Source organism: Dioscorea cayenensis, chromosome 14, assembly GCF_009730915.1.
Source record: "Dioscorea cayenensis subsp. rotundata cultivar TDr96_F1 chromosome 14, TDr96_F1_v2_PseudoChromosome.rev07_lg8_w22 25.fasta, whole genome shotgun sequence".
Classification (NCBI taxonomy): domain Eukaryota; kingdom Viridiplantae; phylum Streptophyta; class Magnoliopsida; order Dioscoreales; family Dioscoreaceae; genus Dioscorea; species Dioscorea cayenensis.
The window spans coordinates 3,423,323-3,446,912 of record NC_052484.1 but is presented as its reverse complement, the minus strand read 5'-3'; the positions used below and the strand labels follow the sequence as shown (position 1 = coordinate 3,446,912).

The 23,590-nt window shown below is 32.8% G+C and overlaps 1 protein-coding gene and 1 pseudogene across 1 annotated transcript; both read left to right on the top strand.

Moving 5' to 3' along the window:
• The first annotated feature begins 5,927 nt into the window (after window positions 1-5,927).
• On the top strand, window positions 5,928-9,483 carry LOC120275885 (annotated as a pseudogene).
• Window positions 9,484-21,398: 11,915 nt separating this feature from the next.
• Window positions 21,399-23,302, top strand: LOC120275627. Its single transcript, XM_039282253.1, has 4 exons — window positions 21,399-21,597; window positions 21,975-22,515; window positions 22,762-22,978; window positions 23,060-23,302. Exons 1-4 carry the CDS (start codon window positions 21,399-21,401, stop codon window positions 23,300-23,302), a joined length of 1,200 nt encoding a protein of 399 aa, XP_039138187.1.
• The last annotated feature ends 288 nt before the right edge of the window (window positions 23,303-23,590 follow it).

Genomic DNA, 23,590 nt, shown 5'->3' with positions numbered 1-23,590 from the left:
TTCACACTTTAAGTATATTTTTTTAATAAATATTAAAATTATTATTATTTTTTTTATTTTTATACTTTAATTTTGTCTCTTCTCAAATACAACCATTTATTTTTCCTTTGAAAATATATTATACATTATTGTCTTGTATAGGACAAAAAAATGTTGCTATTTACATCATCACAATGGATTGATGCTTGATTGGGTCTACTAAAATATAAAATAATTAAAATAGCTAAAATAACATAAATATTATTAAAAAAATAAACAAAAAAATTTAGAGAAAAATAACTTGTTCCTTTATGAAATATATGAGAAACAAAAATCCTAAAAACTAATTTTTCAAATTTTAAAAAAATATTACTACGATGTTGATGAATATGCTTGATGTTTAATGGCCAGAAGGACCGAGCACCAACTTTTCCACTGGCTCCTTTATTTTCTCCCAAGGACATCCAAGCACTGCCCGTACTTTCTCAAGACGTTCAATGAAATAAAGGTAAATAGTAGTCATTAAATTTGAATCTATTCCTATGTCCTCCAAAAGCTTCCAAATGTCACCTTCTGAAATTGGATCAAATCAAGTATTGACTTTTTCACAACCAACAATTCGGCTCATTATTTCATCTCTAACTCTGTCTCTTTCCGAACTCATACTATGATCAATAGCTTCTCGATGTTGTTTTTTTTTGCACATACCAATAAATAACTAAGCAAATAGCATATACAACTGCCCTTCGACGTGTTTCTTGCCACAAATACTCCAACGTCACCTTATTGCTTTGCTTGTCCATGAACGCTAAATAATGTACAAAATAATTAAAATATTCTTCTCTTTATATAACAAGAAATAATTCATAATAGTTATATTTGTGGCGTAATAGGAAAGGTTTTTTCCTATAGATGGAAAGATACATCTTGAAGAATAACTTTCTAGAAAATAACCTATATTTTAAACCAATTAATTATTGTTTTTTAAAAATAATCTATAAACGAAATTCTTGCAAATAATTTATTCTAATCACTACAAATTACCAAATTATAATAAAATATAATTGCATTAATGTCTAATCACATAATTTATAAAAGAAAATAAATTATTCGTAGATTTGAAGCACAAATAAACTATTGTCTATCATATAACCATATAATATTTGCATAAAGAAGACAAAAAAAAGTTGAAGATAAAAGTGAAACCAAAATATATATTTCTCAAACATCAAATTTTTTAAATACAAACAAATTATTAGTTATCAGAATCTATAGTTGAAAGAACAATCTACCTTTTGAATAGCACATTATCCTATGTAGCACCACGCATGAACAACTAGTCGTGCCGATGTAAAGTAGCTTCTAACTATTCTTAAAATAGTTCCCCTCTCAATTATGCAACACCAAATTACTTAATTAGGATTTAAAGACCAACTCCTCCTACAATTCTATATGGATCATCACAAGATCACTTTATCATATTGTTAATAAACCTATTTTAATATTTTAATTCATAGCATAATAATCATGTTGCATTAGATAATTATTAGTTTTTTTTCTCACTCAAAGAAAATTTTAATTTTATTTGTACTTCGAATAAAATTTCAATAGCAATAGAATTATATTAAGAATAGAATTCTATTAAGATAAATTATTCTAAGGATGAATTGGGAAATTAAAAACACAATATAAACAAATAGATAAAAAAATAAGCAAACAAAAAATAAATACATAAAAACAAAGATTGTGATGGGTGTCATGTGAATACTTGATTAAAATAAAATTAGATTGAAAAAAATGAAAGAAAAAACTTATGAAGTGGTGTTGTGTAATTAATTTAAAAAAATTAAGGGTAATAAGGTCTTTTAAAAAATTTTAAAATCTTTACGAGGTTCTCCCTCCCCCGGCACCCCAAATCTGGGGGGGAGGGGGGGGGGCAGGAAAAGGGGGGTTTCGGAGGGTCAGAGTTAACCCTTCCTTTCCCTTCGTTAAATTAAAAATACCAATCCAAATGAAGGAAGGGCCGACTCTGACCCTCTAAAACCCTCGCTTTACTTTATTTTCCCTCGCCGGCCCTCAATCCAAACATAGCACAAAGGAAAAAATGTATAACTTATATATATATATTATTAATTTATCCTTTTACTTTCATTAATTTTATTATTATTATTATAAAGTAACTTAAACTGAAAATAAAAAAAATGTTTAATTCCATACTTAAAGATAAATTATGCAAAATAGATTTTGTTTATAACCAAATAAATACATTAATTAATGGATCAAAATCAGAGCGTTTGAATAATTATTAAAATTTTCATTTTGTGTTAGTAAATTAATCGATGAAATGGGATCTTGATAGATTGTATTAACATGAGTTTTTTTTATTATATTTTTCATTATTAATATTATTATTAATACACAGGAAACTAATTAACCACACAATTGCAACTTAAATTAATCATGAGGAAATATCATTGCCAGCATACACATGGAAGACACATGCTTCCCTACATGTAGAGCTACACTTGCACACTATAAATGTCTGACAAAAGGTAAAATAGCTGCATAAAGGAGTTTTCATAGTTAGTTCGCAATGACTGCATTACAAGATCATCGATTATGTCCACTTTGGTGACACCTTCCACAATGTAAATCGCGCACATCAAAGGCTTATGACTCAATCTGTTTCCTTCGCGGTCGGCCGGGTCATTTCTTTGCTATCTGTGGCCGTATTCTGAGTTGACGAGTGTGATCGGATGGCTTGTCACTATCAGGCCGAGATCAGGTATATTGGTTTGGCATATGCACGACGATACGATCCGATTGTAAAATATTTGTCAACATAGCAGTGCACATTTGTGCTTGTTTGCATATTCGCGGTAGTTGCATGCTTACACGAGAGTCCATGCACTTCCCATCTCCTACAGGAGCATTTCCGTACGCGTAGGTTGACAGTAGTATTGTGATCTTCAACCACTTCATAATTGTCATCGCTTGATTGACCCACCCGTGAATACCGACTGCTTTCGATGATTTGTTCAACCTTTTTGCATATCCGAGGTTAAGGACACTACGCGCCGCTCACTAAGCATGTTTATAAGTTTAAACTTACGTATTAACATACGCGAAGCCAGGTAAGAGTTAGTAATTAACATAAACATAGTTTGCTACACATGAGATTGTAATCATACATATCAGTTCACGAATTTAACCACTAACATTAATACTACAAACTAACATGAAATAGTATACATGTACTTAAAATTATACGGAGTAAACTATTATTTTACACACTAATGTCATTTATTAAACATATAATAAAACTATTGTACATTAACTAGTATTTGTACATATGACCTTTACCAACTAAACGGGAAAATATGGTTTTAGACAATAACGGCAATTATTACGTAGTATTGTCGATTACTACACATTAAACACAGAACTGTAGATTAATCTTACCGTATAGTATCGACCAAACTTATTACCAGTAGATGCATTGCCTCTTTGATCCAAGCATTGAAAGACTCCGCTACATTAGAGTACATCTCGCACCACCGTATACCCTTGAACAAATAGTCACACCAATGATTAATATCGGACTTGTGTAACAACCAATCATGTGCATCGCTCGATATAGCTACAAGTTCACTAACTACATCATCGAACTCTTTATACATGTACGCATATGCAATTTTCACGATTACTGCCCAACATTATTCTTTCAATGATTTCCCAAGGCTGTCGTTAGCCTTTATAAAGTTGGCTTTCAAATGGCGTAGACAATAACCATATGGTGATGACAGGAACACGTGCTCGACTGTATTAACAAGACCCTTCGACCGATCCAAGATAAATATAATAACTTACTCGTAATCATCTTCACCATACAATGCCTCCCCGAGGGTAGTAAGAAACTAACTCCAATTATCATCTATTTCGTTGTCAACTACAGCGAATGCTATATGGAAGATACTCTCATTGTCATCTTTACCAGTTGCACCTAACAGAATCCCGTCGTACTTGCCAAGCAAGTGAGTTCCGTCAACAAAAAGTAATGGCATGTACCCCAACTTGAACCCCAACAAACATGCCCAAAATAAGAAAAAAGCCAGTTTAAATCACTCACCATCGTTCTCAACGATTACAAAACTACCGGGATTTATCTTAGCTACTTTGTTCGTATACCAGAAAAGCAAATCGTAGCTACTAACCTCCTTACCATGAATGGCGGCCCGTACGATCTCCTTCCTGATCCAAGCACGCTTATATGGTAGGCGAACTCCATGGTCCTGTAATATATCATTCTGAATATCGACAGCTCTATATAATGGCCGCTCCTTGAGTTTTTGCATTACATGTTGAGAGGCCCATTTTTTGCTTGCTTTACCAATGCCTCCACCACAACTGTGCGTTGCTTGCATTGTCTTCACCAGGAAGGTGTCAACATTTCCCTCATTCAATGCATGCACACGCCACTGGCAATCTGGAGTAACGCACTTGACGGTCAACCAAAGTTTATCATTTTTATAAATGTAAAATCAAAATTTTGTCTTATGGCGTTGCTGTGTAGGCAATCTTTGAACTGCTCTGTATTGTCAAAGCGTTGACGCACTTTTAAGGTCAACCTATGAAGTTTTTTTGAAGACTGAACAATACTGAGCACCCCCGCCGGAGGATGTGGGACAGATATGTCTCGACATTTGTGTTCATACTTGTTGAGAAGGCATCCCTATATAACAATGCATAACATAGACAATATCAATACCATGCTTTATTACACAAAAACTTCAAATCTACACAAGAACAAGTAATGTTACACAATAAAGTATATATATACATAGAAACGCATAATATTACATAGAACAAAGGTTTACTACACAGATAAACTATTTTAGTATACATGAGGGCAATTTAATAAACATGTATGCGATAAATTACATAATAACATACAAATTAAAGGTAACCGGCAATAATTATCATCGTTATTACGATGGAATCAATGAGCCCAAGTTGTCATCCATTGACCCACTCGCATCCTCGATGGTGATGTCGGCAACAGTCTTGTTGAAAGTATGATATATATGGCACATGCGTTGAAAGTCAGTATCCGTCTCAATTGGGCAAAGCATCTTGTACGAGTCAGGTGTCACGAACTTTACCCAGACCCTAGAACCGTACAATGTCCACCGCTTACTTATGTCACCCATTACTGTTTCCCACGAACTCAATACGGTGAATTGAAGCATACGTCCTTCTCTTTTGTATTGTGCCACGGCACAAAAGGTTTCCATTGCTTATGAACACCTACATGAAATTTGAAAAAGTTATAAAGGTCATTGTCTGTTACTTAGTATAAAAGATGAAAACATGAAGAACCTCAAAAAACTTTGCCTACGGCCTCGGCATCTACAAGATGGAGAATAAAAAACGAGACAATGGCAAACCTAACATAGCTTTTTTCCTGGCCTCAAGAAGGTGCACAAATATAAAGAAGACAAAAAATAATCGAACGAATACAAAAAAATGAGAGGCTTCAGCACCAAGATGAAAAAGAAGAAGAAGACGACTACGACTTACATAAAGAAATATGAAAAGAGTCTGACATTGGTAGCTTCGATCTTTGGGATTACTTTTTTACTTTTCTCCAAAAAGTGATTTTACAAAGAGGAAAAAAAGCCTCCAATGCTTGCTTTTGAGACAATGGCAAGCTTGCCATTTCACAGCCTCATAACTGACGCCTTTGATGGCAGAGAATGAAGAGGAATGCAAATATTAAATAAGGGACTTTTGTAAAAATGAAAAGTCAGAGAGACTGAACAGGAAGATTAAAGCTTTCTAGGAACTAAAAGGTAATTTGCCAATTTTAAATTGCATGACGGTGACTTGAAAATAAATAAACAATTCAGTCAACTAAAACAAAGACTCACTCGTCACCAAAAGCAACCAAAATGGAAGCCAAGGACCAGCAACAGCACTCTTCTCTTCGAGTTTCTCCTCCGCATCTCCTCGGCGTTGAGAATCCACCGCGCTTGCGAAGCCAAGGAGCAATTTTTCATGGCTCTGGCCCCATCCACAGCAATCGAGGTCGATATGGCTGGCGAAACGTCGGCGACCACCGTGCGTGTCACCATCGTTCAGGCCTCCACCGTCTTCTACGATACCCCCTCCACTCTTGGTATCTCTTCAGAGATTGCCCTGTTTCTCCATTTTCTTGAGTTCATTGTGTTCTTTTTGTTTTAGATTAAAGCTTATTTAATCAATTCATCATGGTTTGTTTCATGTATGAATTGATGTTAGTTTTGAATTATCAACTGCAAACAAAATATGATGCAAAGATTTCATAGTTCAAAGATGTAAATTTTTTATTTGTGTCTAATTAAAATTGGAAATTTGCATTCTGATTTTGTGGTTGAATGAGATAATCTTAGTGTTCTTATTATCAGACTGCATTGGAAGATTGCCATTAGCCCTTCATATAAAGCTTTCAAAGCAAAAGAGGCCAATTTCTTGTAAAAGGAATAAAGAGAAGTTGAAATTTTTTTTTATAGAAAACTAGAATTGGAGTTTTGCTAGGCTCCCTTTTAAGTTCTCCTCCATGTGTTCATGCTGTCTTGCTCAAGTGCTCCTCCAAAATTAGCAATCCAAGATTCCAAACAATAATGTGGTACAATAGACCCCTCCAAAAAGGCATGAGTCTATTTTCTAGGAAAATAATGCAATCATTTTCATAAATCAAGTGAAAAATACTTCAATTAATTTTCATACTTAATTAGAAAAATATTAAGGGAAAAACATTTAGGAAAGGGTACCTTTTTCGGTGCAAATCGATAATAATTGTTATTGTGGAATTGTAGATAAGGCAGAGGGACTAATTGCAGACGCCGCTACATATGGGGCGCAATTAGTGGTCTTCCCAGAAGCATTAGTCGTTCAGCAAAGGACAAAGAAGATTTCCGAAAATATCATGCAACAGCCATAGCCGTACCTGGTAAACTCCATCTTGTACTATTATTTAAATGAGCTTCTACTACCCCTCATTTCTTACCTAACTGCATGAGGCCATTGATTCCATTGCTGTCTGTTTTATTCTGATACAATTTCATGTTCTTTATTTTTTTGCTTTGATAATAAGTTTGATTGACACCATTGGAGGCTGAGATTGTGCCATTTCATATTCTTGTCTTTGTTGTTTTCAAGTGTCATATCTTCATTTTACATGCATAGGTGAATTTTGAGTATTCTCCTTCAAGTTTTTCCTCTGTACTCTATACCCAATAAACAAGATCATAGTCATACATGGATTATGCAGGTGAGCTTTTGTTGGTAATCTCATCTTGTAAAACCTGTATTCCTTTGTTACCTCTTCTAGCACTGGTGTTAATGATTCATGCTTGGAGTTCTTGTATTTGATTGCCTGTCAGCTATGGCTTGAAACCATGAGATATTTGTAATAATCAGGTAGTGAATAAATGTTTTGGGCATACCAAACCTGGCTTTTCCCACCATAAGCTGTAAATTCATCTTTTCAGTTATGTTATTTTCTTATGTGTATACTTTCATTATTGGGCAATGGTTCTTTTATTTTTAAGATCGCAGAAAGTATTCATTGGCAAAGGGATCCAATTTGACAGAATGTTGCTTACTGATTTCAAAGAATTTACCAGTTTATGCTTGCAGGTCCTACGGTTGACCTGATGTTAACCTCTACTTTATTTGATGTTAATAATTCATGCTTGCAGGTCCTGAAGTTGATCGCTTGGCAGCAATGGCTGGAAAACATAAGATTTTCTTAGTGATGGGTGTAATTGAAAAGGAAGCATACACACTCTATTGCACTGTACTTTTCTTTGATCCTCAGGGTCAATATCTGGGTAAACATCGCAAACTAATGCCTACTGCAATAGAACGTATTATATGGGGTTTTGGAGATGGATCTACTATTCCTGTATACGAAACTCCACTTGGAAAGATAGGGTCCCTCATTTGCTGGGAAAACAGGATGCCTCTCTTGAGGACAGCACTATATGCTAAAGGTAAGCAATTATCCATCTTGAGACTGGAAGTCAGTGGTTCTTTTCTACCTTTTCCAATGATTTGTTGAAATTCCTATGCACAATTAATCAAGTAATTGTTGAATCACCATGCGGTGTGCCATTTTTTAAGGTTCTTGAATTCCCTTGTTGTGCAGGTGTAGAAATATACTGTGCCCCTACTGCTGATGCCTCGGATGTGTGGCAGGCATCTATGAAACACATTGCAGTTGAGGGTGGTTGCTTTGTTCTGTCAGCGAACCAGTTTTGCAGGAGGAAAGATTATCCACCCCCACCAGATTATGTGTTTGCTGGTTTCGACAGTGAGCCCCTGCCAGAATTCGTGGCATGTGCGGGAGGAAGTGTTATCATATCACCGTCTGGTGTTGTTCTAGCTGGACCCAACTTTGAAGGGGAAGCTCTCATCTCAGCTGAACTAGGTACTGGCAATCCTCTTCTTCCTAGTGGATAGATTTACAATCAAAAACTGTTACCTTAAGCTCGGTTTCTTCTCATCTTTGCATGTTCATTCTCCTAAAAAAACTCTTTTATGGATTGTGCATTGACGACTATAAACTACAACCAAAAGAAGGGCCCTTCTTTTTCTTCTTTTATGTTAGGATTCAAGCCACTAGTGGCCCCTCATTGCCAGCCATTGTTCATTTTATCTCTTTAAATAAAACATGTTCAATTCAGCCCCAAACTACAATGGATTTGTTTGTTTAGGTCCATGTCAACTTAAAAGGCCAAAATAGACAAATTCGTCCAGTTTAGGGACTAAAAAGAACATATTTTTTACTTGAAGACAAAGCACACAATGGCCGCCATTGTTCTATTGTCGAAAGTGCAGCTCTTTAAAATGGAAGAAATTCTAGGGTATGTATAGTCCTGTAATCTACAGGTTGATATGTAAGTTATTTTTCATGTACTATAATTTTGTTATTTGATATGTAAGTTCAATCAAATATAGGGCTTCACAAGATCATTATCTTTTCACCTAGTTCGTATTTTTCTGTGGCCATACATTTTTTTGTTAGAGAAGATTTGTATTGTGTATTGAGATTCTCCATACTTGCCTGATGATTTACTATAAAATCACTGTCTACAGATCTTGGGGAGATTGTGCGAGCTAAATTTGGTTTCGATGTGGTGGGTCATTATTCAAGACCCGACGTGCTTAGCTTGATTGTGCGAGACCACTCATTGAAACCTGTTGTCTTCACTTCTGCTGAAAAAAAAGCCGATAACGAACAAAAATTGCCATAAGTCCCTCTGTTGTTGCTGTTGTTGATGTATCAGGGTGCCAATGAGTGTCAATGCCTCAAGATGCACATTAAAATCTTTGGCAAAAGTTTGAAACAACCAAATTTATCACTTTTAAGTCATGTTAAATGGTCTTTTCTGGTTTTAATTTGAACTCCATATGCTTGATGTTTGAAGACTAAATTCCAATAGTGTTATGTATTTTATTTTTGTGTGCCACCATCTAATATGTTGTATTATTAGATGCAGCCGGAATTTCTTAGTATCTGTTTGGATTGGTTTGCGAAAAAAAGATTTTGTTTTAAAATTTTTTTTTTCACCAAATATGTAGGTTTTTGAAGAAGCTGGGTTGCTTAGGATTCACTTATTAAAAAAAGGACTTAATTTTATGATGCTTATTTCGTTAGTACTCTATTTAAGTTTTTCCCACCATAAATCCTGAAGTGAGGTGTATTTTTAACCCTTAAAAATTGACCCTTATTGATGTTCATTTTATTAGAAAAAAAAAAATAATAATTTTCACGTTTTCTTTTCAAGAGGCATGAATCTGATAAAATCATTTCTTTGAAAATAAAAAATGACAAATCATTCCGAACAACATAAATAAGCATTTTTTTTATGAAAATAAAAATATCACTTCTTACGAGAATTATAATTATTTTTTTCCTTCTATCTTTTTTTTCATCAAGAAGAAAAACCTAAAATATTGAGATATATATATATAGAGAGAGAGAGAGGTTCGATCATCTATGGAAATTCATATAATCGAAATCTATGAACGTTACTATCAATCATTGGATTTCGATCCAATGGTTGATCACTATATAATGAATAGTATTACTATGTTATGAATAGTAGCACAGTAAAATGTGAGATAAACAGTAATTTGATCTGAACCGCTCAATCAACCAACATCAACTTTTCTATAAACCAAAACTAAATTAATAAAACCAATTAACCATTTATAAGGTCTCACTGTAACCCATTAATTAGCACTGTGTAGACTTACGAACATCCGCAGATGATTTATTTCCATATATATATATATGAACAGTAATTTGATCTGAACCATTCAATCAATTTATGCACAGTAACTAAATAAATATGAACTGTCCAACCCTATTTCTACTAGACCACAATAATTAAATAAATCTGAATCGTCCAACCCTATTTCTACTAAACCATCAGTAACTTTTCTATAAACCAAAACTAAATTAATAAACCCAATTAACCATTCATTAGGTCTCACTGTAGCCCATTAATTAGCACTGTGCAGATGATTTATTTTCATATATATACGAACGGATGATTTATTTCCATAGATAAATCAAGAATATTTTTCAATGAACATGTAAAGGACATGCATGTTTGGATGCCGTTCATTCATTTTATCTCTTCAAACCTATTGTTTTATTTCTCAAATATAAATTTTTGAAATTTAAGTGAAATATAGTCTGACAAATTGATTTATTTTTAAAAATCTAGTTTGCGATAAAAGACTTAGTATTTTTTTTTTCTAAATTCAAAAGTTTAGGATTTGATTATATACTTTATCTATATTTATAAAATATAAATTATCTCTAAATTAATTGTGACAGAGGAAATCGAACATCAAGTCTACATTAGAATAATAGGAATAAAGTGCAAGATCAAATAAGGTGCGAGATCGAAACTTTGATATGTTCATTGATCTTTATAAAAACAAAAAATGGAATAAAAAGAGAAAATTAGTTTTTAAACAAATCTAAATTTTTTAAAAAATATTGCTTTCAACTTGACTTTTACCATACGGAGTGTATGCGTAAAGTTTAGAGTTTAATAATTTTTATGATTTACCATCCGTTTACATAATTTTATAATTTTACAAAGATGTACACAGAATACTTTATATAAATATTATCTTTTCATTTGTTTTCTTGCATAAAATATCAAATTAATTATTAAGTAAAATTTTATATACTAATATGATTTACCACTAATTTTATTAATATTTAAGGGGAAATCTCATACTATTTACTGTCATCATAAATGAACCCTCTCAAATTTTTTAATTGGCATTGTATATATTCATCCCAATATTTACTTTATAAAATTTTAAAATGTATGTTTTAATTTGCAATTATTAATAATATAAAGATAGTTTGGGCATAAATTTTTTAAAATTATTTTTTTTAATAAAGAGAAGCACGTGATTTAGGTATTTTCAATAATTATTAATTTATGAATTGGTAAGACTAAAGAATATTTTTTTTAAATGGTGAAATCTTTGAAGTAATTCTTCAGTTTAAAGCCATTTTATACTCTCGGACTCCTTACTATAAATGTTTTTAATTTGATCCCTCTCCGTAGTAAATGGCGGTGAGCTACTCCTATGATAGCTCTAGTGGTGGGCATTATTCAAGATTGAAGACCTCACATGCTTAATTTGATTGTGGCAGACTACTCGGTGAAGCCTAATGACCTGATCTAGTATTTGATTTTTTGACACAAATTTTATGGGTATCTAATCCGAATTTTTAAAATAAAAATTAGATCAGATTCGGATCGGAAGATAATAAAAATTGGGTACCCTGATCCGATCTAATTTTCAGTATATTCTTATATATTCTTATATATATATATATATATATATATATATATATATATATATATATATATATATATATAATATATTTAAATTTTACATGGTCTAAAAAGCAAAAATCCAAATTCATATTTTTAATCCCTTTAGTAGTTATGTGTATACATAAATTAAATTTTACAATGGCTAAAAGTAAAAAAAAAATCCTTAATCTAATTAATTTAAGCGTTATATATATAAGAAATTTAAATTTTATAGAAGCTATATATATATATATATCCAATTCCCTAATCCAACCCCTTTAAAGTATATTCTTTTTTCTTTTAATTCTTCTATTCTAGTCCTCATCGCCCCACAACTAACTTCATTATTGATGAGACGATTGATACTTCCGAAAATATTTGATTTCTTTTTGTATTGTTTAGGATTGATAAAAATTTTTATTATTTTTGTTGCGTACAGAATAACATAAGATTTTTAATTTTGTAAATTATAAGTTTGTTATACTTTTTTATGTAATGTTATTATATAAAAAAAATTCCATAAGCTAATAAAACCTAATCTGGATTCGGATATCTTATATCCCATCTAGTTTAAATTGATTACCCGATTTTTGGTATCTAATTTAAATCAAATCGGATACGGATCAAGATTTTACCGATTCAAAAAACCAGGTACATAATCTAGTACCTGGTTTTACGCATCCCTACTAAAAACAACGAGACCAATAACTTGCAAAAATTGTTGAGTCCATTGCTGGCACCGTGGCAACTATGGGCAGCAATGAATGTCAATGCCTCAAGATTCACATGAAAATCTCTGGCAAAAGTTTGAAGCAACCAAATTTATCAGTTTGTCATGTTAAATGGTCTTTTCTAGTTTTAATTTGAGCTCGATATGCTCGATGTTTGAAGTTTTTTTTATTTTATATTTATAAAGATGACGAGGACCATCTGTTAAAAAGGTTGTCAAGAGGCATGCAAGTATGATGGTGCATTTGGGGTAACTAAATTTTTTTTTAAGACTAAACGCTATTTTTGTGTACCATTTTAATATGTTGTGTTTTAGATGCTGCTGGAGTTTCTTAGTATCTATTTGGATTGGTTCATGAAAAGAATTTTTATTTTATTTTTTTTTTCCACCAAATATATAGTTTTAGATGATGGGTTGTTTTGGATTCACTTATAAAAAGGGACTTGATTTATGATGTTTATTTCATTAGTACTCTATTTAAGTATTTTCCCCCGTAAATCCTGAAGTGAAATGCATTTTTAACGCTTAAAAATTGACCCTTATTGATGTTCATTTTATAAGGAAAAAAAAATAATTTTCATTTTTTCTTTTCAAGAGGCATCTAATTCTGATAAAATCATTTCTTTGAAAACAAAAAATGACAAATCATTCCGAACAACATAAATAAGCATTTTTTTATGAAAATAAAAATATCACTATCTATGAGAATTATTATTATTTTCTTTCCTCATATCTTTTTTTCTTGCATCAAGAAGAAAAACCTAAAATATTGATATACATATATATATACACGCATCAAGAATATTTTTCAATGAACATGTAAAGGACATGCATGTTTGGATGCCGTTCATTCATTTTATCTGTTCAAACCTTTTGATTTATGTCTCAAATATAAATTTTTAAAATTTAAATGAAATATAGTGTGACAAATTGATTTATTTTTAAAATGCTAGTTTGCGATAGAAGAGTTTGTATCCTACATTCAAAAGTTTAGGATTTGATTATATACTTTATCTATATTTATAAAAAAATAAATTATCTCTGAATTAATTGTGACATTGCAGGAAATTGAACATCAAGCCTACATTAGAATAATAGGAACAAAGTGCAAGATCAAATAAGGTGCAAGATCGAAACTTTGATATTTTCGTTGATGCTTATAAAAACAAAAAAAAATGGCATAAAAAGAGAAAATTAGTTTTAAAACAGATCTATATCTTTTAAAAAATATTACTTTCAACTTAATTTCTACCATAGGTGTGTATGAGTAAAGTTTAGAGTTTAATAATTTTAATGATTTACCATCCGTTTACATAATTTTATAATTTTACAAAGATGTACACAGAATAATTTATATAAATATTATCTTTTCATATGTTTTCTTGCATAAAATATCAAATTAATTATTAAGTCGAATTTTATATGCTAATATGATTTAACACTAATTTTATTAATATTTAAGGGGAAATCTCATACTATTTACTGTCATCATAAATAAACCCTCTCAAACTTTTTAATTGTCATTGTATATATTAGTTTATAAAATTTTAAAATGTATGTTTTAATTTGCAATTATTAATAATATAAAGATAGTTTGGGCATAACTTTTTTAAAATTATTTTTTTTTAATGAAGAGAAGGTAATTTAGGTATTTTCAATAATTATTAATTTATGAATTGGTAAGACTAAAGAATATTTTTTAAAATGGTGAAATCTTTGAAATAGTTCTTCTGCTTAAAGTCATTTTATCCTCTTGGTCTCCTTACTATAAATGTTTTTAATTTGATCCCTCTCAGTAGTAAATGGCGGTTAGCTTCTCGTATGATATCCCTAATGGTGGGGCATTATTTAAGATTGAAGACCTCGTTAGCTTCTGGTATGATATCCCTAATGGTGGGCATTATTTAAGATGGAAGACCTCACATGCTTAGTTTGATTGCGGCAGACTACTCGATGAAGCCTAATAATAAAAATCAGGTCTGATTAAGGTGGAGAAAATAAAAACTTGGTACCCTAATCCGATCCAATTTTCAATATATTCTTATATATATATATATATTAATAAACATAAATTTTACATGGTCTAAAAAAAATAAAAATAAAAAACCAAATTCATATTCTAATCCTTTAATAGTTAAGAGTTATATGTATACATAAATTAAATTTTATAAGGGCTAAAAAAATCCTTAATCTAATTAACTTAAGCGTTATATATATATATATATATCCAATTCCCTAATCCAATCTCTTTAAAGTATATTCTTTCGCCCCGCAACTAACTTCATTATTGATGAAACGATTAATACTTCCAAAAATATTTGATTTATTTTTTGTATTGCTTAGGATTGATAAAAAATTTTAATATTTTTGTTGCGCAGAGAATAACATAAGATTTTAATCTTTTTTGTAAATTATAAGCTTGTTATATTTTTTATGTTATTATATATAAAAAAAATCCATAAGCCGATAAAACATAAATCTAGATCCGGATATCTGATGTCTAATACTGTTTAAATTTGATACCTGGTTTTTTTGTATCCAGTTTAAATCAGGTCGGATACGAGTTAAGTTTTTACTGATTCAAAAAATCAGGTACACAATTTAGTACTTAGTTTTACTCATCCTACTAAAAACAACGAAATCAATAACTTGCAAAAATTGTTGTGAGTCCATTACTGGCACCAGGGGCGGATGGAGGGGGGTCAAGGGGGTGCTTGAGCACCCCTTTGGCCCCAATCAACTAATATCATATATATATATATATATATATATATATATTAGAGGGGTTCGGAGAGAATTGGAAATTGAAAGCACCCCTCTCTCTCTCTCTCTCTCTCTCTCTCTCTCTTTCTCTCTTGCTCTAAAGCACCCCTCTTCTCACTCTCACACACTCTATATATATATATATTAATAATTTATTGGATCTTTATTTTTATTTTTCTAAAAATATTAATTTTTTACAAATTAATATGATAGTTTAAAAAATTAGTGTTTCGAACAAAATTAATATTTATTATTTAAATATTTTATAAATTGGTTTATGAAAAATAAAAGAATTGTTTTCAAAAAAATTATTGTTTGGCCTTCATTTATTATAAATTAGTTTATATAGAATAAAAATTAAAAAATAATTACAAACATTTATCGGTTAAACCCGTGATTTTTATTAGTCAGGATATAACATATAATTATATATATATATATATTAAAAAAATATTTATATAAATATATATTTTTAATAAATATTTATAAAAAATTATGATTGGCCCCATAATTTTTTATTTTGTCTTGTATAAAAAAAATTATAAATGTATTGTTTTTTTTTTTTTTAACAATTGAATCGGCCAAACTACAATAAACATGTCATTCAACTAATCTAATTATATTTTTTGAATTGAAAAAACTTCAAAAAAAAATTCATAAATTTTTATATGAGCACTTCCTTTATTTTGCTTCCGGTTCCGCCCCTGGCTGGCACTTTAGTAACTATAGGTAACAATGAATGTCAATGCCTCAAGATGCACATGAAATCTCTGACAAAAGTTTGAAGCAACCAAATTTATCGATTTAAGTCATGTTAAATAGTCTTTTCTAGTTTTAATTTGAGCTCCATATGCTCGATATTTGAAGGTTTCTGTTAAAAGGTTGACAAGGACATGCAAGTATGATCATGCACTTGCGGTGACTAAATTTTTTTTTGAAGACTAAACACTATTTTTGTGTACCATTCTAATATGTTGTGTTTTTAGATGCTGCTGGAGTTTCTTAGTATCTATTCGGATTTGTTCATGAAATTTTTTTTTTTTTATTTTTTCCACCAAATATATAGTTGCATGAGAATATTGCATTTCTGAAATTTGATAATTTGGAGAACATCCTCTTGAATCTCGGTAATGTGATTACCTATTTAATAGATGGTAATTGTGGGCTCCTTTCTTTTCAGTCGGCCTTTGATTAGGGTTAGACCAGTTAAAAAGCATAGATCACAAATCAATTTTTAATTTTTTTTTATTTCAAATGATTGCGGGTTCATGACTCCTATTAGGGGTAAGCCCCTAATATTAATTACCTCAGACAATGTCATGGAATCTCCTATTAAGAAATAAGTGTCAATGAGAAATAACTGAGCAAATATAACAATTTTTTTTTATTAATTTCAAAGATGCATATGAAAACATGATCATAGGCAAGAATACATGAGTATTAAGAGAGCTATTTTTTATAAAAGAGCTTGACAAGAGAGTTTCTTTTTAAAGAAAGAGCTATTTTTATCATGCTCCTTAAACTTCTTTTTTTGCTCGGTTGGCGTTCTTAACTCTTTTACTGAAAGTATGTTGGAAGACTCTTTTAGCTCTGTGAATGTGGCCCTCCTTGATTTCCTCTTTTTTTTTGTGTGTGTGTTTGTGTCTTGACACATTGCTTAGCTCTTAAGCTACGACCACTCTACATTTATGAGTTGCCTACTTTGTCATTATTGCTTCTTTTATTACCGAAGACTTGGCCCTTTGTGCTTGTAAAATCTCCAGTTCATAGACTTGTGAAACTCCTCAAGTCTTTGACTTCTTAGTGTCTTGGAACTTCAGAGTTGCATTTGTCGCTTACATGAGGTATTTAAGTATTGACTCTTCAATGCTTTGAGCCTTGGCCATTGGATTTTTCTTTAAGTTGTGACCTTCAACATGGTTAGATCATTAACTTGATAATTTTGGCTTGTTTTTAAAATGGATATCAAACTCATTTTTTTCGAAAGAGGCCTCATAATGGGCTTTAGGAAAAGCTTTGCTAACTCAACTTTTTCAATGAGTGTTGACGAGAGACATTTTTTATGAAAATTTTCATTCATTTTTTTTTCTTCCTTTCATTCATTTTTTTTTCTTCCTTTCATTCATTTTTTTTTGTGAAATTTTCATTTTTTTTAGTCATCCTTTCATTTCAAGAAAAGATTTTTTTTTTTTTACTTTTCATTTCACCTCTTTTCACTCCAACGAGTGTCAAAAGAACTCCAAGTGAACTTGAAGAGAGATTTTTAAAAAAAAAATTGATTTTTTTTCACCCAGTGAGTGTCGAAAGAGTTCAGAGAGGATTTTAGTGTGGTCCTTTTAAAAATTACTTTTCTACCCCCAAGAGTGTTAAGACTTCAAGGAAGAGTTTGAGAGATTTTATAAGAATTTCTCGTTACCCCAAAAAAGTCAAGGTGGAATTAGAGAATTTTAGAAAGAAATTTCTCGTTACCTCAAGAAAGTCAAGACTTCATGGTGGAATTAGAGAAAAAATATGAAAATTTTCTCGCTACCCCAAGAAAGCCAAAGCTCAAGGTGGAATTAGAGAAAATTTTATGAAAATCTTCTCATTACCCCAAGAAAGCCAAAGCTTCAAAGTGGAATTAGAGAAGAAAATATGAAAATTTCTCGTTATCCCAAGAAAGCCAAGGCTTCAAGGTGGAATTAGAGAAAATATGAAAATTTTCTCGTTACCCCAAGAAAGCCAAAGCTCAAGGTGGAATTAGAGAAAATTTTATGAAAATATTTTTATAAAAATCTTCTCATTACCCCAAGAAAGTCAAAGCTTCAAGGTGGAATTAGAGAAAAAATATGAAATTTTTTCGTTACCCCAAGAAAGTCAAGACTTCAAGGTGGAATTAGAGAAAATATGAAAATTTTCTCGTTACCCCAAGAAAGCCAAAGCTCAAGGTGGAATTAGAGAAAATTTTATGAAAATCTTCTCGTTACCGCAAGAAAGTCAAGACTTCAAGGTGGAATTAGAGAAAATATGAAATTTTCTCGTTGCCCCAAGAAAGCCTAAACCTCAAGATGGAATTAGAGAATTTTCATGGAATTTTAAAGAGGAGGTCTCGCAAGAAAATTACCAAAATACCCCCACTCAAATTCATCCTTCATTCATTCATCATTTTTTTTACTCCCTTCATTTTTTCCTTCTCTTTTTTTTTCACTCACCCTTTCATTTTTTTTATTTTATCCTCTTCCTTTTTTTTTTACTCACTCTTTCATTTTTCTCTTCTCTCTTTTTTTTTACTCTTCCTTCATTTTTTTTCTCCTTTTTTCCTTACTCTTCCTCTTTTTTATCTCTTCTTTTTTTCCATTTTTTTATCATTTTTTTTTACCAAAAATGCCCCTCATCAATAAACTCCTCCATGTCTTTTCCAAAACAAAATATCATCATTCTCTTGAGAAGATAGCACTAGGAAGAACCATATGCAAGCTACTGGTGTGAATGAAAGCAGGCAGCCTACAATGCGAACAAACAATGTCTTTCTTTCGAGCTTGCAGCCATTCATTTGTATAATAGCACTTCAAGTGAATGCAATACCAGTGTATTTAAAAGGGAATCTTGTATCCTCTGCTCAAGCTTGTTCGTTTATCCTTGATCAACCATGTAGACAGACCCAACAATGAAGACTATTCTATTAGTCTATTATCACCCTCAATGCATATGTGTAGAAGAGAAGCAACATGGTTATCAACTTGGCATGGCCTCTTTGGAATAGGAAGTGACGGACTGCTGAATAAAGGCACACTTTCATCTCTAGTTTCACAAATATACCACAAGAGATCTTAGCTTAACTAGCCTCCATAGCTGAGCATACTTATACTCATAGACTTCATCTTCAACAGAGACTAGGAGATTCTCAACCATCTTTACAGCTGCACCCAAGGAATCATGCGCCCCTTTAACTTCAAATTTAAAGTCACCATCATCTTCTTTATCATCTCACCCTGCGCTTCCTTTCTTCTGGCCATTATCACGAGCTCCAAGCTTTCAAGTTTGTAACAACATAAAAAAATAACAGAGCATTGAATCAAAGAAATTCCCCCTCTCCCAGAGGCATCAATCGAGGTTCATTCTTAGAGATCAAAAGCCGCAGTGTCATAATTCAGGTCTGTTATCCTCTCGTGCACAGATTGATCAACCACAGACTTCTTCAGAGACTCTTCCTTTTTTTCTAGACTGCCCTTCATCCTCATCCTCATTATCTTTATCACCATCAAGACCGTCACTAAGCTTGTCATCATGAGGCTGGTGAGGAAAACTTCAAGCCTGCAATCTAGGGAAGTGGGGAGACGGGACCGACAGAACGGTGAATGGAATTGGATAAAAGGACATGAGTGATGATCTTGAAGGCGCAAAGCGAATTATCATCGGTAGCCGGCAGGAAAAACAAATAGTAGGAACGAAGTGGCCGTCAACACAGCGTCACACATTCTAGCACAAAACTTCCCCATTTCGCACTCCTTCACCACAGCTCCGTGATCAGAATTTGTATTGAAACGCAATGAGAGAGATTAAAAGATTTGGAGAAGGGACCTCGGACAGACCGGGACCCTTGTGGCTGTGAGATCTAGGTTTCGGACAGAATAAAACCCTTGCGGCTGTGAGATCTAGGCTTCGGACAAACTGAGACCCTCGCGGCTATGAGATCCGCCCAGGTCTCCAGCGAGAGGAACACAGGGATGGAGCACGAGACGAGGAAGAAACTCATGATATGTGTATAGTGTCTTTTCTTTAAATGCATGCATGAATTATATGTACGTGCATATATATATATATATTTTTAAAAAAGATGCACTCAAGGATTACATGCACATGCATGTTTTTGTATATTTTTTATTTTAAAAAAAAGACATGCGAGGATTATATATAATAGCAAATAGAAAATATGGTCCCTCTCCTTTTATCTAAAATTCCAATCGTCGTTTCTTGCCTGTCTGTCAAATTCTCTGGTCTTCCTCCTCCTTCGTTTCTTTTTCTATCCTCTTTTCTCTTTCTTTTCTCCGTCTCTCTCCTATCCCTTGAGAAAGCTTTACGCCTACCTTTTTTTTCAAAGAAAAAAGCCCTTCTTTTTCTTCCCCCCTCTTCCGCTTTTTTTCAAATTTCCCTTGTTTTTTTGTTTTGCTCCCCCAAATTCATCAACACCCCCCAGGAAATCCTCAACTCCGGGATACCCTTTTTTTTTTCAAAAATTTGAATTCAAACATTTTTTATTCTTATCCTTAGTCTCCTTCTTCTTTCTTTTTTCTTTTTCTCCTTTTTTTATATTTTTCACATATATTTTTTAGGGAAAATTACCTAAAAGTCCCTGTACTGTTTCAAACATCCACTGCAGTCCCTCTGACAATTTTGTTTCCCATTAGATCCTTCTTTTTTTTAGCCATGTTCATTTCAGCCCTTGTTGTTAGTTCTGTCAGTTAAGTGGAGGTAAAATGAATCAAATGCCCATGTAACCATGTGAGATGATGAAAAAAAAAAATTCCCTCCAAGTCACATCACATTTAATGCAAAGTATGGCCAAGCAATCCAATGCAGCTTCCTTGTCAGAGAAAAGGTGATACTTCACTCCTTCTCAACGTTGCCATTGTTCTTCAAGTTCTGCTTCTTCATCTTGGTCTGGTTGTCGAAGCTTCAACTTAGTCTCTCACCTTGTTTAGTTAGCCGCTTTGAGTGAAGATATATATACGTAAGCTGTTCTTCTTCTTCGGCATTTTCTTCTTCTTCGGCATTTTCTTCTTCCTCTTCTTGTTCTTCTTCTTTGTCTTGTTCATGTTGTTGTCCTTCTTTTACATCATTTTCTTCATTAACTTCATCTTGTTAACCTTCGTCTTCGTCATCTTCTCGTCATCTTGGTCATCTTGTTTTCTTCTTCTTCTTCTTCTTCTTCTTCTTCTTCTTCTTCTTCTTATTGTTAAGTCCAATTAAGCACGCTTTTACATCTGTAATATACGAAGCTTAATCACTTTTGTCATTTTTGGAATTCCATGCAGGCGTTAGTAACAATGGAAACATTTTCCGCCGTGGTGCGATACAAAGGTGAAGGACGTGTGCTTCAATTTACCGTTTTAAGTTCATGGAAGTCAGTCATGGGTGAGATATGTGCTCCCTGGGACGTAGATGTTTTTGAAGTAAAAGTGAAGTTCGTAACGCCTTACGGATACAAAACGCTTTGCCCCATTGAGTCTGACGCTGATTTTCAATGTATGTATCATATATACCATAGTTTCAATAAATTTGTCATGGACATCATCATCGAGGATGTCAGTGTCTCTACAGTTGGAAACTCGGCCTCCTTGATCCCATTGTAATACTACAATCACTAATTTTGTTGGTTACTTATCGTTTATGTGTTCCTTTTTTAATATATCATGTGTATTAGTATATTTTACTATATTAAAAATGTTTGCTGTGTATAATATAATATTCTTGTATCTTATTTTGATTTCCTATGTCTACTTTTTGGTTCCTGTGTATACTATATGTTTTCTGTGTATACTTTTGATTGTGTATATTTTTTTTACCGCAGAGAGTCGTTGTCAGATAGCATCAACCCCAATGGCGACAATTTTCTCTCCCAGGGGCTACAACCAAAGATGGCAATGAAGGCCTATTCCATGTAGCATTTGCTATCATCGACAATGAAACTAATGAGAACTGGACTTGGTTTCTTGCTACTCTTGGGGAGGCCTTATACGGTAAAGATTCCTATGATAAAATTATAACATTCATATCAGATCGATCTAAGGGCTTGGTCAATGCCATCGCGCGAGTCTTCCCCTCATCACCACATGGTTATTGCCTACGACATTTGGAAGCAAACTTCATGAAGACCAACTCTAGCCTCGGTAAAGCTTTGCGAATGCAATGCTGGGCAGTAATCGTCAAAATTGCACATGCATACACTTCCAAAGAGTTTGATGATGCAGTTTATGAACTTGCATGTCTATCAGCCGATACACATGGTTGGTTGATGAATAAGTCCGACGTTGATCATTGGTCGAACTATTTATTTAAAGGAATGCGATGGTGCGAGATGTATTCGAACGTGGCAGAGTCCTTCAACGCCTGGATTAAAGAGGCACGACATCTACCAGTAACAAGCATGGTTGACTCTATCAGGTTAGTCACCAGTCACGTACCGGATGTTGCCATGTGTTTCCGTGTACGATATTAGCATTTAGGTGTATTCTACAGGTGTCGTGTGTATATATTTTGTTTCGTGTGTAAACTATTAGTATTAATGTGTATAAATCCATGTTTCATATGTATGCATTACATTTCCTGTGTATATAATTATTATTTATGTGTATCTAATAAATATTTCTGTGTATATAATAAATTTCCACCGCAACTATCGTTTTGCAGGTTTAAACTTATGAATATGTTAGCCGAAAGACGTGAACAATGTAACAACTGGGATACACACCTTTGTCCTGAAATACAAAAAAAAGTTGAGCAAATCGTTGATGAAAGTCGTTTTCTTAGGGTTGGTTATTCTACTGATGACACGTACAAAGTCATTGACAATAACAACAACGCTGTCAGCCTCCAGCCTCGTAGCTGTTCATGTAGAAGGTGGGAAGTACATGGCCTACAGTGCAAGCATGCTTGTGTAGCGATTATGCAAACAGACACGAATGCCCATTCTTATGTTGTGGATTAGTTCACAGTGGAATGGTATCGTCGGGCGTATGTAAATCCAATATCCCCTGTTCCCGACAGTGACAAGCCATCTGACGATAACCGTCCACTACGACTTCGGCCACCAATATCAAAGAAACGGCTAGGACATCCTAGAAGGAAGCGGATAGAGTCACAAGCCTTCGATGTCCGTGAATTACATTATAGCCGGTGCCACGAGGCTTGCCATAACCGGCGATCATGCAATGCAGTTATAGCGGACTGACCATTGAAAACCTCACGCTAACGTATGGCATTTGATTTTGCTTTCACATGTTCAGAAGCACGACTTTTATGACATTTTTATTTGGTTGTGTTATTCTCCCGTTTGTGTGTGTAAAACCTTATTTACTGTGTATGTTTTCTATTTGTCGTTTGTAGAATTCATTTTCCTGTGTATAGTTTTACATTACTATGTATATTATATTATTTGCTGTGTATTAAATCTGTAATCTATGGTTATCTGCTGGTGGTATATGTACTAACTTTCAATTACAAACAAAGTTAGGCATTA

Coding starts and splice junctions, on each gene's coding strand:
- LOC120275627 (XM_039282253.1), top strand. CDS start 21,399: ATGGAAACATTTTCCGCCGTGGTGCGATACAAAGGTGAAGGACGTGTG. Junction 22,516..22,761: donor AGCATGGTTGACTCTATCAG/GTTAGTCACCAG, acceptor ATCGTTTTGCAG/GTTTAAACTTATGAATATGT. Junction 22,979..23,059: donor GTTCATGTAGAAGGTGGGAA/GTACATGGCCTA, acceptor GTTGTGGATTAG/TTCACAGTGGAATGGTATCG.